This window comes from Camelina sativa, chromosome 13 (assembly GCF_000633955.1).
Source record: "Camelina sativa cultivar DH55 chromosome 13, Cs, whole genome shotgun sequence".
In the NCBI taxonomy this organism is placed as follows: Eukaryota; Viridiplantae; Streptophyta; class Magnoliopsida; order Brassicales; family Brassicaceae; genus Camelina; species Camelina sativa.
In genome coordinates, this window is record NC_025697.1 from 23,525,331 (window position 1) to 23,538,139 (window position 12,809).

General features: G+C 36.4%; 3 protein-coding genes, 1 long non-coding RNA gene and 1 pseudogene across 7 annotated transcripts in view; 4 read left to right on the forward strand and 1 right to left on the reverse strand.

Annotated features, from left to right (window-relative positions):
• On the forward strand, positions 788 to 3,509 carry LOC104737695 (probable serine/threonine-protein kinase At1g01540). 2 transcript variants are annotated; one of them, XM_010457935.2, is made up of 7 exons: positions 788 to 1,817; positions 2,064 to 2,168; positions 2,260 to 2,382; positions 2,466 to 2,636; positions 2,735 to 2,864; positions 2,949 to 3,158; positions 3,228 to 3,509. In XM_010457935.2, the coding sequence occupies exons 1-7, from the start codon at positions 1,234 to 1,236 to the stop codon at positions 3,327 to 3,329; spliced, it is 1,425 nt and encodes a 474-aa protein (XP_010456237.1). In that variant the 5' UTR covers positions 788 to 1,233; the 3' UTR covers positions 3,330 to 3,509. The 2 variants fall into 2 exon arrangements, with proteins under 2 accessions (XP_010456237.1, XP_010456238.1); XM_010457936.2 differs by having other exon boundaries at positions 792 to 1,817; positions 3,231 to 3,509.
• Positions 4,234 to 6,083, forward strand: LOC104737697 (protein BPS1, chloroplastic-like). 2 transcript variants are annotated; one of them, XM_010457937.2, is made up of 3 exons: positions 4,236 to 4,508; positions 4,620 to 4,669; positions 4,927 to 6,083. In XM_010457937.2, exon 3 carries the CDS (start codon positions 4,932 to 4,934, stop codon positions 5,997 to 5,999), a length of 1,068 nt encoding a protein of 355 aa, XP_010456239.1. In that variant the 5' UTR covers positions 4,236 to 4,508; positions 4,620 to 4,669; positions 4,927 to 4,931; the 3' UTR covers positions 6,000 to 6,083. The 2 variants fall into 2 exon arrangements, with proteins under 2 accessions (XP_010456240.1, XP_010456239.1); XM_010457938.2 differs by lacking the exon at positions 4,620 to 4,669 and having other exon boundaries at positions 4,234 to 4,508.
• On the forward strand, positions 6,142 to 8,416 carry LOC104737696 (annotated as a pseudogene).
• Positions 7,745 to 8,158, reverse strand: LOC109128513. Its single transcript, XR_002034965.1, has 2 exons — positions 8,072 to 8,158; positions 7,745 to 7,977 (listed from the first exon to the last, which is right to left on the reverse strand). It is a non-coding gene; the product is annotated as an uncharacterized LOC109128513 (long non-coding RNA).
• Positions 11,364 to 12,809, forward strand: part of LOC104737698 — a 2,241-nt gene continuing 795 nt past the window's right edge. The window contains exons 1-5 of one of the 2 annotated variants that reach the window (XM_010457939.2): positions 11,364 to 11,564; positions 11,661 to 11,768; positions 11,870 to 11,954; positions 12,055 to 12,404; positions 12,499 to 12,717. In XM_010457939.2, coding sequence (XP_010456241.1) covers positions 11,511 to 11,564; positions 11,661 to 11,768; positions 11,870 to 11,954; positions 12,055 to 12,404; positions 12,499 to 12,717 — 816 coding nt within the window. In that variant the 5' untranslated portion in view covers positions 11,364 to 11,510. The remainder of the gene's footprint in view (positions 11,565 to 11,660; positions 11,769 to 11,869; positions 11,955 to 12,054; positions 12,405 to 12,498; positions 12,718 to 12,809) is intronic. The other variant, XM_010457940.2, reaches the window with a different exon arrangement.

A 12,809-nucleotide genomic window follows, 5' to 3' on the forward strand; every position in this document is an offset into this window, starting at 1 on the left:
TGTTTGTGCTAAAGCTTACATTCAGCTTTTGCACCCTATTTATAGAATTAGGCCTATGTCACACAAAGGGCAAACTACCTATTCTAATCCTAATAGGAATTGGACAATTTCCTTTTTCTTTATGTTTTAGGAAATTTTCCTCTTTTTTCATGTTTACATTTTTATTGTAAACATGAAGCTCTTTGATCTTTTAGAAGCTTCTTGGACCTTCTTGTCCTGTGTAAATCTTCCAGCTTTATAAATGCCGACATAAATAACTTGATACTCTGTTTTTATATTAATACTCTGTTCTTCGGAAGTAGTTCACCTTTTTCAACAAATGCCGCATCTTCATCTTTGGTATAACAAAAGTCTTTTGATTCCTTTTTTCTCAAAACCAAAACAAAAAAACAAAAAAACAAATTTGATATTAATGCCCTTAAATAGCAGAGTACTGAAAACGTAGCTTCCTTAGAAATAAAATTATTGTGTTTTGTGCATACAATAATGTTTCTTCTAGTCAAACCATGATTCGATATCAAACAAAAGGTTAACATTACTTTAATTTTTTGACGACTAAAGGTTAAATAACGAAATTCAAAAAAAAAAAAGGTTAAATAACGAAAGTATGTACTAGTAATTATAAGTAAATTAATTTCTTCTAGGATAAGAAAACAAACTTAAAATGTCCACAAAAAAAATTGTACTTGTATGAGTTGTATCAACTTGTATATTTATAGTTCGGTCATCTCGCCGTTTGTATTAATTACAAACAAACCCCTTCGGGAATACGTAGGTCTCGCTGCCTTTTCGCCTTACCTAAAAGAGTAAAATCGCCATTTAATCAACGTCGCCGTCATCAACATGCGTAGTTATACAATACAACAACGGAGAGAGATAGAATCAGACGACAGCTCATCATGCATACTCACTTCTCTCTCTCTCTCTCAGAGAGATTACATTTAAACAGACAACAACACTGAGAGAGAGCCTTTTTCTAATAATTTATTCGATTTGAGTTTGTTTATTCGTTCGACTCTTTGTTTTTTACTCAATCCTCTGTTTTCAGTTCTGTTCAATTCTTCTCTCTCTCTCTGTTTTTTTATTTTCGTTGTTTTGCCTAAAAGCCACAACATGCAACTGTAATTTAACTGATTATTATTATTATTATTATTATTATTATTATTACTATTATCCATATCCATATCCATTGATTCGCCGGAAAGTTTTATTCTTTTCCGGCGAAAGATTCGAATGACGATATCTTTATTCAATCCTGATTCAATCAACAACGAGCTCTCCAAACCAACATCGATCTTCGGTCTTAAGCTTTGGGTCGTCATCGGTATTTTACTCGGATCTCTTATCGTCATCGCCCTCTTCTTCCTCTCCCTCTGTTTAACCTCTCGCCGGAGACACCGCAAGCCACGTCACGCCGATTTCGCGTCCGCAGCTGTAGCGAGCCCGCCGGTTTCCAAAGAGATTCAGGAGATCGTTAGGCCTTCTCCGGCGCAAGACCATTACCACCATACGCAGCCCGTTGCGGCGGAGATCCAAGTCGATATCGGGAAGATCGAGCACCGCGTTGTGTTCTCGAGCGGTGAAAGCAGAGGAACAGTGAGTGCTAGTGAAACGGCTTCGTTTTCAGGGAGTGGTTGTGTTGGACCTGAGGTTTCGCATCTTGGTTGGGGAAGATGGTATACTCTTCGTGAGCTCGAAGCTGCTACCAATGGATTGTGTGAAGAGAATGTGATCGGAGAAGGTGGTTATGGGATTGTGTACAGTGGTATTTTAACTGATGGTACTAAAGTCGCTGTCAAGAATCTTCTTAACAACAGGTACTACTTTGATCAAGTTTTGATTTTTTTTTACATTACAATTCTGAAACTTTCCAACTGTCAAAAAATTATTTTTTAACAACAGGAATGGTTTTTTTAGTGTTCTTTGTACTTTGATGAGTATACAATGTCTTGTTTAGGGGAAGAATGTGGTCCTTGGAATGTGTTTGTTGTGTTGTGTAATTAATGAGTCCCTTGTGATTTTGGTTTGTAATCTAAACCAGTCTTTAATAATAATGTTGGAAGGGGTCAAGCTGAGAAGGAGTTTAGAGTGGAAGTGGAAGCCATTGGGCGTGTACGGCATAAGAATCTCGTTAGGCTTTTAGGATACTGCGTTGAAGGTGCATACAGGTAAAAAACAGAACCCCGCATGCGTAATGTGGACTTTTGCTCGTTACATTTTGTGATAGATAACTCTACTCTTAATGGTTTGGGAAATTAGGATGCTTGTGTATGACTACGTTGATAATGGAAACTTGGAGCAATGGATTCATGGTGATGTTGGTGACAAAAGTCCACTGACTTGGGATATCCGTATGAACATAATACTTGGCATGGCTAAAGGGTAACACTTTCGAGACCCGATTGACAACTTTCATTTTTGTGAATTCTTCTTTTTATGTAATTTCTTTGTTGGTATTCCCACAGATTGGCGTATCTACACGAAGGTCTTGAACCGAAAGTGGTTCATCGGGACATTAAATCAAGTAATATCTTGCTTGATCGTCAATGGAATGCTAAGGTATCAGATTTTGGACTTGCTAAGCTGCTGTTCTCTGAGAGCAGTTACGTGACAACCCGTGTAATGGGCACTTTCGGGTAAATTGTTTAGTTTTGCTTATCAAGTTGGATAGCTTTAAGGATACCAAGTTCTTGAAACACATTTTTAATTATTCCTTGACTGGTCTGTTATGTAGATATGTTGCACCTGAATATGCTTGCACGGGAATGCTGACCGAAAAAAGTGATATCTATAGTTTTGGGATATTAATCATGGAGATAATCACCGGAAGAAACCCTGTTGATTATAGTCGACCTCAAGGAGAGGTATCTTTTTTTTTCTAAGGTTTCAAAACGATGTGCTTGTTCCTTCTATTACATCGGTTCTTCTTGATTGTCTCGTTTTGTTAGGTGAATTTGGTTGAGTGGTTGAAATCAATGGTTGGAAACCGAAGGTCTGAGGAAGTAGTCGATCCTAAAATACCAGAACCGCCAACTTCAAAAGCTCTTAAACGTGTGTTGCTCGTGGCGCTGCGTTGTGTGGATCCGGATGCGAATAAGAGACCTAAAATGGGTCATATTATACACATGCTTGAAGCTGAAGACTTGTTCTATCGTGACGTAAGTATTTATAATCTCAATAAACATTTGAAGTGAACCGTTTTATTTGCTCACAGGATATACTTTTAGCAGGAACGACGAGCCACGAGAGAGCATGCAAGCCGCGATTATAACCAGCGACAGACTGAAATTTCAGCGGCTGTTGCTGAGACGAGCGAAAGTGAAAGTTAAAGAGACCGTAGATAAAAAGATGTATGAGGAGGAACTGAAAATTTTCCGACCATTAGTTCTTAAAATATTTTTTCTGTTAATCAATTTTTAATTTATTGTATGTGACTTATTATCTTAATTCTTTTTCGTTAGGCTTTATCCCTAGCTCACTGTCTAATTATGAAAATTTCTCTGTGTATATATCTCGGACGTCCCAAACATCACCAACGTATACATACATAGTGTTATAAGATGATAATGGTAATGGTTTTGTTATTTTGTTAGATATCAAGACGAATATGTCTACGCCTGATAATAATGGTATGATTATAAGATGTGTGGACAGTGGACCAACCTAGCTGTTATTTTCAACATAAGATGATGATCGGAGTTTATATTCACACTCACACATGTCATACATATCCCCAATGGATCGATCAACGTCGTGGTGGTCACTCTCAGCGGTACCCAAAATGGATCCATGTGTACTATTCCTTAGCTGTTTCATCATTGCGTTAAATAATAAAAATATACTGAATTGGATATTATCTTCTGATAAGAAGAGGTCACAGTTGTTCACGTGATCCAAATGATAGAGATGCTATGACGGCTTTTATCGGACCGTTTTTAGCATTGGTTCTGTCTGGATAAGTTTCTTCAAGTTCAACAATAACTTCACAAGAAAGCAGACCATTCTTCTATGAAGATGTTGGTCTATCAAACTCACAAGTCGCATGTTATTTTCTTGCAAAAAGAGCCCAGTGATGGGCCTGGAGCTTATACAAAATACGAAGACAAATGACAAATATACCCCCAAAATATACAATTATTTTCGAGCAGAAACCAGAAGTTTCTAGCCCTCAGATTGAGCAATATCCGGCGGCTATAAATACACTTACCACTTTTGCTTTTTTTATTAGTGGTATAGTGACAAATGTCAACGACGGCGTGACAATTAAGACATCCTAAATCCCTAACTGTATGTGTTTGTCTGTATTCTTAGTCAGTGCCGCGTAGCAAGTCCTTTACAACTAGCAGTAGCAAAACCAACGCGGGAGGTAAAGTTGTTGTTGGATTGCGTTGATCTGCAGAACACGGCAAGTTTAGTTGATTTTGATTCCGTCCTCCTATAAGAACGCGTTTCAAGTCTCTGCGTTTTCCTCGACATTTCTTCGAATCCCTATTATCTACTTCTACTCGGTAAGAACACTAGACCCATCCTCCTATTTATACTTTCTTTTAGAGTTCTTTTCTCTGCAAAGTTAAATTAGGTTTTTTTTTTTTGCTTTTGTTCTCTCCTTCATATCTTAGCCCACCCATTGAAGTAAGCTGTAACATAGCCGAAGAATCTCTCTTTTTAGGTGAGCAATCGTTGGTCATGTTAATTGTCGGCGAGTTTGCTACTTTTTCCTAATTTCAATTTGGATGTGAAATCAATCTTTGGAATTCAGATTTTAAGACCTGCTTCTTGTTTGGTTTACTGAAACTAAGTTATGTTTTGTCTTATTTGAAATTCAAGCTTGATGGGCAATATTTAAATATCAGGATTCAGAACAATGTTATTGGTGTTTGTTCACTGTTTCAGACTACTAACTCTGTTTCTTCTTTGCATGTTCAGGTAATATGAGCCAAACTTGTAAACAAGATCCTTCTCTCCGGTTCTTCCGCTTAAAAAACCCGTTCAAGATTCTCTTTAAGAAGAGCAACGATGCTGGATCATCGCCAAAGCTTCTCTCGCTGTTGAACAATTTCGAGACAAACTTGACGGTATCGATTAGACAACTTATACCAAAGGATAAGAATGATATCGTTAGCGTTTCTTGGATGATACAAGCCATGGAGTCTCTTTGCGAGACACACAAGAGTATCAGGACACTCGTGAAGGATCTGGAGCTTTCTGTATCGGACGTGGAGGAAAATCTGATTTATATCTACTCTGATATTAGCTTAAAGCTGCTTGAACTCTGTAACGCCTTCACCTCAGAGCTAGATCGTCTCAACCATGGAAACCTATTGCTCAAGTTTGCTTTTAGTAAGCTCGAGACGAAGGAACTCCAGGTATCGTATATCGACAGCTGGAATCAGCACATGGTCTCCAAGAACCCGAGAATCGAAAACTGCGGAGCTGTTTTGAGTAGGCTTGTTGAATCGATGGATCATCATCAGCTATCCAAGAAAGCTAAGAAGAAACACTCTGTGAAAGCTAAAGTCCTCTTACGAGCTCTATACGGTGTAAAGGTCAAGACTTTATACATATTCAGCGTGTTTGCTGCAGCGTTTTCAGGTTCTTCCAAGAACCTATTCTATCTAAGAGTTTCAAAGGAGATGGAGGAGCTTCCATGGGCACAAGCCTTCACCGAATTGCAGAACGAGGTTAACCCGGAGATCAAAAACACACTCTTATCAGACAGATTCACAGTTATTAAAGATCTCGAGGCTGTTGAAACCAGTGTGAAGAAGTTAAACACAGTGGTTGAAGAAGGGTCGGTTCCTAATATGTTGTTGTTGGAGCAATTGAAGAAGTCAGTGATAGAGCTTTCGGAAAGGTTTGATCTTGTCTCCAAGGAAACAGGTTCCTTGTCTAAGATTGTGATCTCTGCTCGAGACGCATTGTTCGAGAGCCTCTGGAAGAAATATGCAGAAGAGTTGGGAGTGACATTGCCAATGATGATTAGAAGTGTCAAAACTTGATTTGTGAATAGAATAAATATGTAATTATGTTATGATATTTATAACAAATGCAAAAGCAAATATGAGATTTTATTTACTAATGAATTCTAATTACTTCATAATTAAATTGAAAATTGGGTAAAGTAGTAAATAGTAAAATTCTAAACGCCTTGAGGAAAGTAGTAAAATAGTAAAATTCTAAACGCCTTGAGGAAAGTAGTAAAATCCTAAACGCCTTGGGGAAGAGACGCAAAGTCTGACATCTCCGACGATGATTTGCGATATGTGCGAGAACGACACCTTTGACGAGGGAGAAGATGGTTATTTTTACTGCCGACAATGCTTAAGTCAGGCGGTAGGTATTATTCAGACAGGCGTCGACGGCGAAGATTTGGTCGGGATTTATAAAAAAAAATACGGTCGCCGTGAAGGACCACGAAAGCTAGAGCCAGTAATCAAATTGAGTTACGAGGATTATTACATGGAGACCAGAGATAGATACGTCAAAGGTTTACTGATGATGATAACTTATCAGTGCGAGCTAGGCGTTGGTTGAGAAATTCAAAGTGACGCCATTGATCATTGGTTTGGTCGGACCCATCTGCTTACGGTTTGTGTCTCTCTCAGAGGTCTTCGATGACGATTGGGCTGATAAGGCTATTCGTGACTCCGAGCTGCTCCAGGTGGTTAAGCGGCGGCGTAAAGGTGTTAAAGCCGAAGAAGAAGAAGAAGAACCTCACAACTTACATGGTAAAAGAGCAGTAACGATATGGGTAAGTCTGCTTAAAAAGTCTCTGCCTTTATCTTCTTCCCTGGCGATATCTTTCCTTGCTTGCCACAAAGCAGGATCACCAATTCTACCCACTGATTTAGTGAGATGGGCACGTCAAGGAGATGTTCCTTACCTTTCTTGTTTTCTCAAGATTCGAGAGCAAATGGGAGAGAGATCACCTGCGTGTCCTGTGTCTGCAACCGTTATGTTTAGGCCTATTCAGATTATTTCTGCTCAGAGATTAGAAGCTCATGCCGCTTCCATTTCCGATATCATCGGTTTGCCTTTGCCTCCTGTGAATTTATATGGTATTGCTTCAAACTATCTAGAGCGGTTGTCTATTATTCCCAAGGAAAGGGAAAAGGATGCTCTTCTTGATCTGGTATGTCTCTTACAGAACTGGTCAATGCCTTCGGGTTTGTATCTATCCAAGAACGAGCTTAGATTTCCCACTCGTGTCTGTGTCATGTCTATTATCATCGTAGCTATTCGGATGCTTTATAACATCAATGGTTTTGGTGTTTGGGAACGGAGCTTATTGGGGGTTTTGGTTGATGATGCTAGTAGTAGTAGTGAGGTGGATGCAGAGTTATCAGATGTCACGAAAGCAACTGAATTTGACACTGTGGAGCTTTTGAAAAACCTTGAAACAGAATATTACAAGGTCGCTGCTGAAACCGTTAATGGTAGATTCCTTTTTACCGATCGACGTGATGATGTAGTGTTCGTCTCTCTCTTTCTCTATATCCTAATTAAGCTTACTGAATTGTCCTTAATTCTCCTTTTGCAGAATATGAAAAGGATCTTACGTCATATTTATTGCACGGGCGAAACGAGATGTTTGCTGGCTTAGTAGAAGCATCAGCTGATGACACTTACAGAACTATTGATCATCTGTGGAATAGTTACCACCCGATGGACGAGGTGAAAAATTATACTGTGGCATAATTGGAATTGACCATTTATTAGTTGAATTGTGTTTAGTACTAGATAATAAACGGTAAATGATTTTTTAATATGCATGAGGGAGTTCTTAATTAATTATATAAACCATGCATCTCATTTTGTAGGAATCCGAATTGACTAGGATTCCATCCAAGAGGGGAAGAGACTGGGACGAAGATGATTTATCACTTAACCAAATGTCCTTGAAACGATGACAAGTTGAGGGATAGAGACAACAACTTTTGTAGCAGTCGTCGTTCAAGAAAAAGCGATTGTGATAAACTGCCATCACCAGATAATCATATTAATCATGACAAAGAGAAAGCGATAATAAGACTGATAACAGACATGGGGGACAATTTGTTCAGATACATACCGCCTCGCCTTCGTGTGAAGAAGGTAAAGAGACTAAACTATCTTCAATATTTGAGGAAAAAAATGATGGAGCACTGATATACACAGCTCATGCGGATTACTACATTCTTTTACGGGTTTGTGCTATCGTCGCTGAGATTGATGCAAGGAATATGCATACAAGTGTGTTGAGCTTTGAGAGAAGATTGGCTTGGGTGGAGAAAAATATTCAATCATGCATCCTAAGAAAGTGATGTTTTTTTGTCTTTATAATTTAGAGGATTTTATCAATCAATGATGACTAGATATTCTGAGAAAACTGTTTACTGTCAAAAGGACAATAAGGAGGTGATTGAGAATTAAATTTGTTGGCTTGTCTTTTCAGTTTCTTATTTGTGAACATTATGCTTATGGTCTTGAATTGATTTTCTTTAATTTATATCTCTGAGGTTGGGTATTCTATACTTTTCTACATTATTAATTCTGGTATAACATAAAACATGACCTTTCCTGAACTATTAATTATAATGGAAATCACAAAAGATTTCTTTGATTATTTCTTTAAATGTCCATTTTTCGCCAACAACATGTAGTAACAAAGAAAGAGATAAAAATGTATATTAGGACAATTATAAAAAAATGTTAGGGATGTCAAAATAGTTAACCCAACTCAACTCGTTATCCAATAAATTAAAAGTGAGATGAGTTTATGAGTTGATTCAACTCATTTAACTATTGGGATGGATCCATTTAGTTAAATGAGTTAGATGAATAATTGGGTTGATCCACTACAATATAAATTAATTAATAATTAATATAAAATAATTATAATTAATTATAATATAAATTAATTAATACTTCATATAAAATTATAAAATGATGATAATAAAATCATGCTGTTGACTATGATATATATATGTTGATATGATGATGGTGATGCTAATATGATTATGAAAGTATGATGATGATGATGATAGTATGACAACGTTGATGATGATAGTTACATGATGGTAGTATGATGATGATGATAGTATGACGATGTTGATATGATGATGGTAGTATGATGATGATAGTATGATGATGTTGATATGATGATGGTAGGATGATGATGATGATAGTATGATGATGATGTAGATATGATGATGGTAGACGAATGATGTTGGTATTATGATGATGATATTGATAATACTAGGTTTATATTGAAGAAATGATGGGTTAGTGGTTAACTCATAAACCCATTATAACCAAACTCATTTGACTCATGAACTCATTTAATTATTAACTTATTTAACTCATCAATTCATTAAGGTCAAAATTTTAAACTCATTAGGATTCATGAGTAATGAGTTGAGTTGGCTCATTAATCTTGACCCATTTTGGCATAATTGGAATTGATCATTTATTAGTTGAATTGTGTTTAGTACTAGATAATAAACAGTAAATGATTTCTTAATCTGCATGAGGTAGTTCTTAACTAATTATATAAACTATGCATCTCATTTTGTAGGAATCCGAATTGACTAGGATTCCATCCAAGAGGGGAAGAGACTGGGACGAAGATGATTCAGACACTTAGAATCAGCACATGGTCTCCAAGAACCCGAGAATCGAAAACTGCGGAGCTGTTTTGAGTAGGCTTGTTGAATCGATGGATCATCATCATCATCTATCCAAGAAGGCTAAGAAGAAACACTCTGTGAAAGCTAAAACCCTCTTACGAGCTCTATATGGTGTAAAGGGTCGAGACTTTATACATATTCAGATTGTGATCTCTGCTCGAGACGCATTGTTCGGAAGAAATATGCTGAAGAGTTGGGAGTGACATTGCCAATGATGATTAGAAGTGTCAAGACTTTGATTTGTGAATAGAAGAAACATGTAATTATGGTGCTTTGACTGCTTTCCTTGATGTTCAGTTATAGCAAATGCAAATGCAAATGCAAAATGGGATTTTAAAACGAAACAAAAGTGATTCGACTATTGAGTATTGATAATTCAACCTCCTCCTACATTTCAGTAATTACGAATACGAAGCTATTTATTTGACTCTTTTCAAGTTAGGCAGAATGGTGTTCCGGTTGGACTTCATCACGCATAATGGAAAAGGGATGGGGTCTATAGAATCCACAATCTACGAATACTTTGATTTGGTATAATATAGTTGTCTTCAACAAATCCAACTTTATGAGATCTCGAACTCGCTGAATCAAAGAGAAAGTTGAGTTGTGCTGTGTTGTGTTGATGAATGATGAGTTGTGAAGAGAGAACGTTGCCCTATCAATGTTTATATAATGCTTTAGTACCATTTCTAATCCTTTTAGGATTTTATTTTGTTTATTTCCTTTTTCTAGAGTAATCGAAGATTTAATACTTTTCAGAATTTTGATTCACCTCTTCTCTTGGAAAAAAAAAAAAAAAAAGAATGTTCTAAAGTTGATTTAATTTCTTTATTAGTTTTACTCAATTAATGGAAATCTTATCTATTTAATCAATCCTAAGGGCATGTTTATAGGGAGATCAGTTTAGGGTGTTCTTAGAGTATAAATATTGTGAAAATAATGTAAGATCAGTAGTTAAGAACTTTTATTAAAAAGTTAGTTATTGGGAGAACATGTTTAAGATCTTAATATTTAATAATATAATATTCTTATAGAAATTTAAGAATGTTTAATAAATACATAGATTAATGTTTAATAAAAAATTTAAGAATGTTTAATACTATTTAATAATATAATGTTTATTAATATTCTTAAACATATTACAATTATAAAAATTTATAAAATAACATTTTAATTGCAAACTTATAAAACTTTTACTAAAATTCAAAATACAATGCCATATTTTTATGAAACAAAAAAAAACATTGTAAATAAAATTTTAAAAAAAACAAACAAACATATTACTTAATTAATTAAACAAGACAAACATTTTATTTAATTAATACATAGATTAATGTCCAAATTTATTCCATATATTTTCAACCAATTTGAAAAAGACACGTCACACAAGATCAGGCCCAAAAACAGTTCTAGAATAAAATGAGTGAGCCTGATCTTAAATCCACTATTTAATTATTTTCATTTTTAAAGTGCCTAAGAACACTCCATGTAATCTCCCTATAAACATCGCCTGACTATCACAACATAGAGACTAACTAATAGAGGGAACATACGGGACCAACGACGATTACTTTGATCTTATGCATAAAACGCCACGCCGTTCTGTTGTTTTCTGCATAAAACAGCACGCCGTTCTGTTGTCTTCTGCATAAACGGCACGCAAGCCCTGGTGATGTGTATATAAGTATATTTTGATTGCAGCCGTCAGTCAACCCTAGTGTCTCGATGTTCTTCTTCCTTCACCCCATTAGCTTGTCTCTCTCTATAGTCACCTCGCATTACAAAAAAAAAAGGGTAGATTTCAGATTTTAGCATCGTCCCCCCGTTTCACTTGAATCCACCATGGGAAAAAGAGAAAGGGAACATGAGGAACCTGAGGCGAAGGAGGATTCTAAGGTAATCAGTAAGATATTATGTTAACATGTTCCAGAATCTCTTAATACTTGGTAGTCATCATTTATAGTCTCTCTCTCTCTCTCTAATCAATGGCAGAACATGGATCAGATGGATAAAGTTTTGGAGCATCTTAAGAAACAACTTACCGAGGCAAACAAGCTTTTGCTAACCATGGCAGACACAAACTCCTATAGGCTTGTGAAGGTATGATTTTACATGTATCTGTTTTGTTTGTCCAGTTTTTATCTGACCTCTATATGATCTGAGCTTTTTCATACATGAATATTATGTTCTGTATTGTGTAGTCCGGTAAGGATGTTGGTGAAATTGTCTTAACCTGGAGACTTAAGAGGCCCGATTTCGTTGCTGAGCCGATCATTCAAACAGATGGTTTGTCATTCTATCAAAATAAGTATGCTATTTAGCCCTTTTTCTTCGTCTTTCTCTTAAACCAATATATATATATATATATTTTTCAATACAAATTCAGATGATTGTTGGGCCCATGCCTTGGCTGGAGGAATGACTGCAGCAATGAAACAACTGGGACGTACTGGAAATTTTCCCACAGCAGAGGAGCTGATATCTCGGATCGATGCCAATCTTCTTTCGGCGACAAAAGCATTGCCCAGGGTTGAAGATGCTGCGCCTATGCTTCGTCAATACTATAATTGTGAATTAGTTGTCCATCACCGTCCAAAGCTGAGTCTTGTTGAGAAGAACAAAGACTTCGAGAAATTCATAGAGAGGCGACTAGCTACAGGTCAAGTAGCTATGTGCTTTCCTTATTTGGCTGGTTATGCTCGTTTCAGTCAAGATTTGCCAACTGAAAAAAAGAAAGTAATCTCTTTTCAAATTTGAAATCTTCCAAACATATGATCTTGTGTGTTTATACCTACCGTCGACTACCTACTCTACTCAACTTTTTTTCCAGGCAGTTTTCCGTCCAAGCGTTGCTGATATCCAGCAATTGCGTAACGAGAAGATAGATGATCATTGCTCGGTGATAACTGGGCGCGGAATGGTCCTTAAGAATGGTGAGTTGGTCGAATTCTTTGAGATCCAAGAAACCAGAGGTAAATATTTTGCTGATGGAGGTTGTACTCGATTGGAACGCTACAAGGGGATCGTTACCGAAGTTTATGAATTTAAGGTATATCTTTTGCTTCTAAAAGAATCTGTTATTACTTTGGTTCTATCGTATAAAAAAATTATTGATTTTTTTTTTTTTTTTTTTTTTTTTTT

Excerpts from the sequence above, each read along its gene's own strand:
- LOC104737697 (XM_010457938.2), top strand. The coding sequence starts at position 4,932 with ATGAGCCAAACTTGTAAACAAGATCCTTCTCTCCGGTTCTTCCGCTTA.
- LOC104737695 (XM_010457935.2), top strand. The coding sequence starts at position 1,234 with ATGACGATATCTTTATTCAATCCTGATTCAATCAACAACGAGCTCTCC. Across the intron at positions 2,169-2,259 it reads TGCGTTGAAGGTGCATACAG|GATGCTTGTGTATGACTACG; the intron begins GTAAAAAACAGA and ends TTGGGAAATTAG. Across the intron at positions 3,159-3,227 it reads AAGACTTGTTCTATCGTGAC|CAGGAACGACGAGCCACGAG; the intron begins GTAAGTATTTAT and ends ATATACTTTTAG.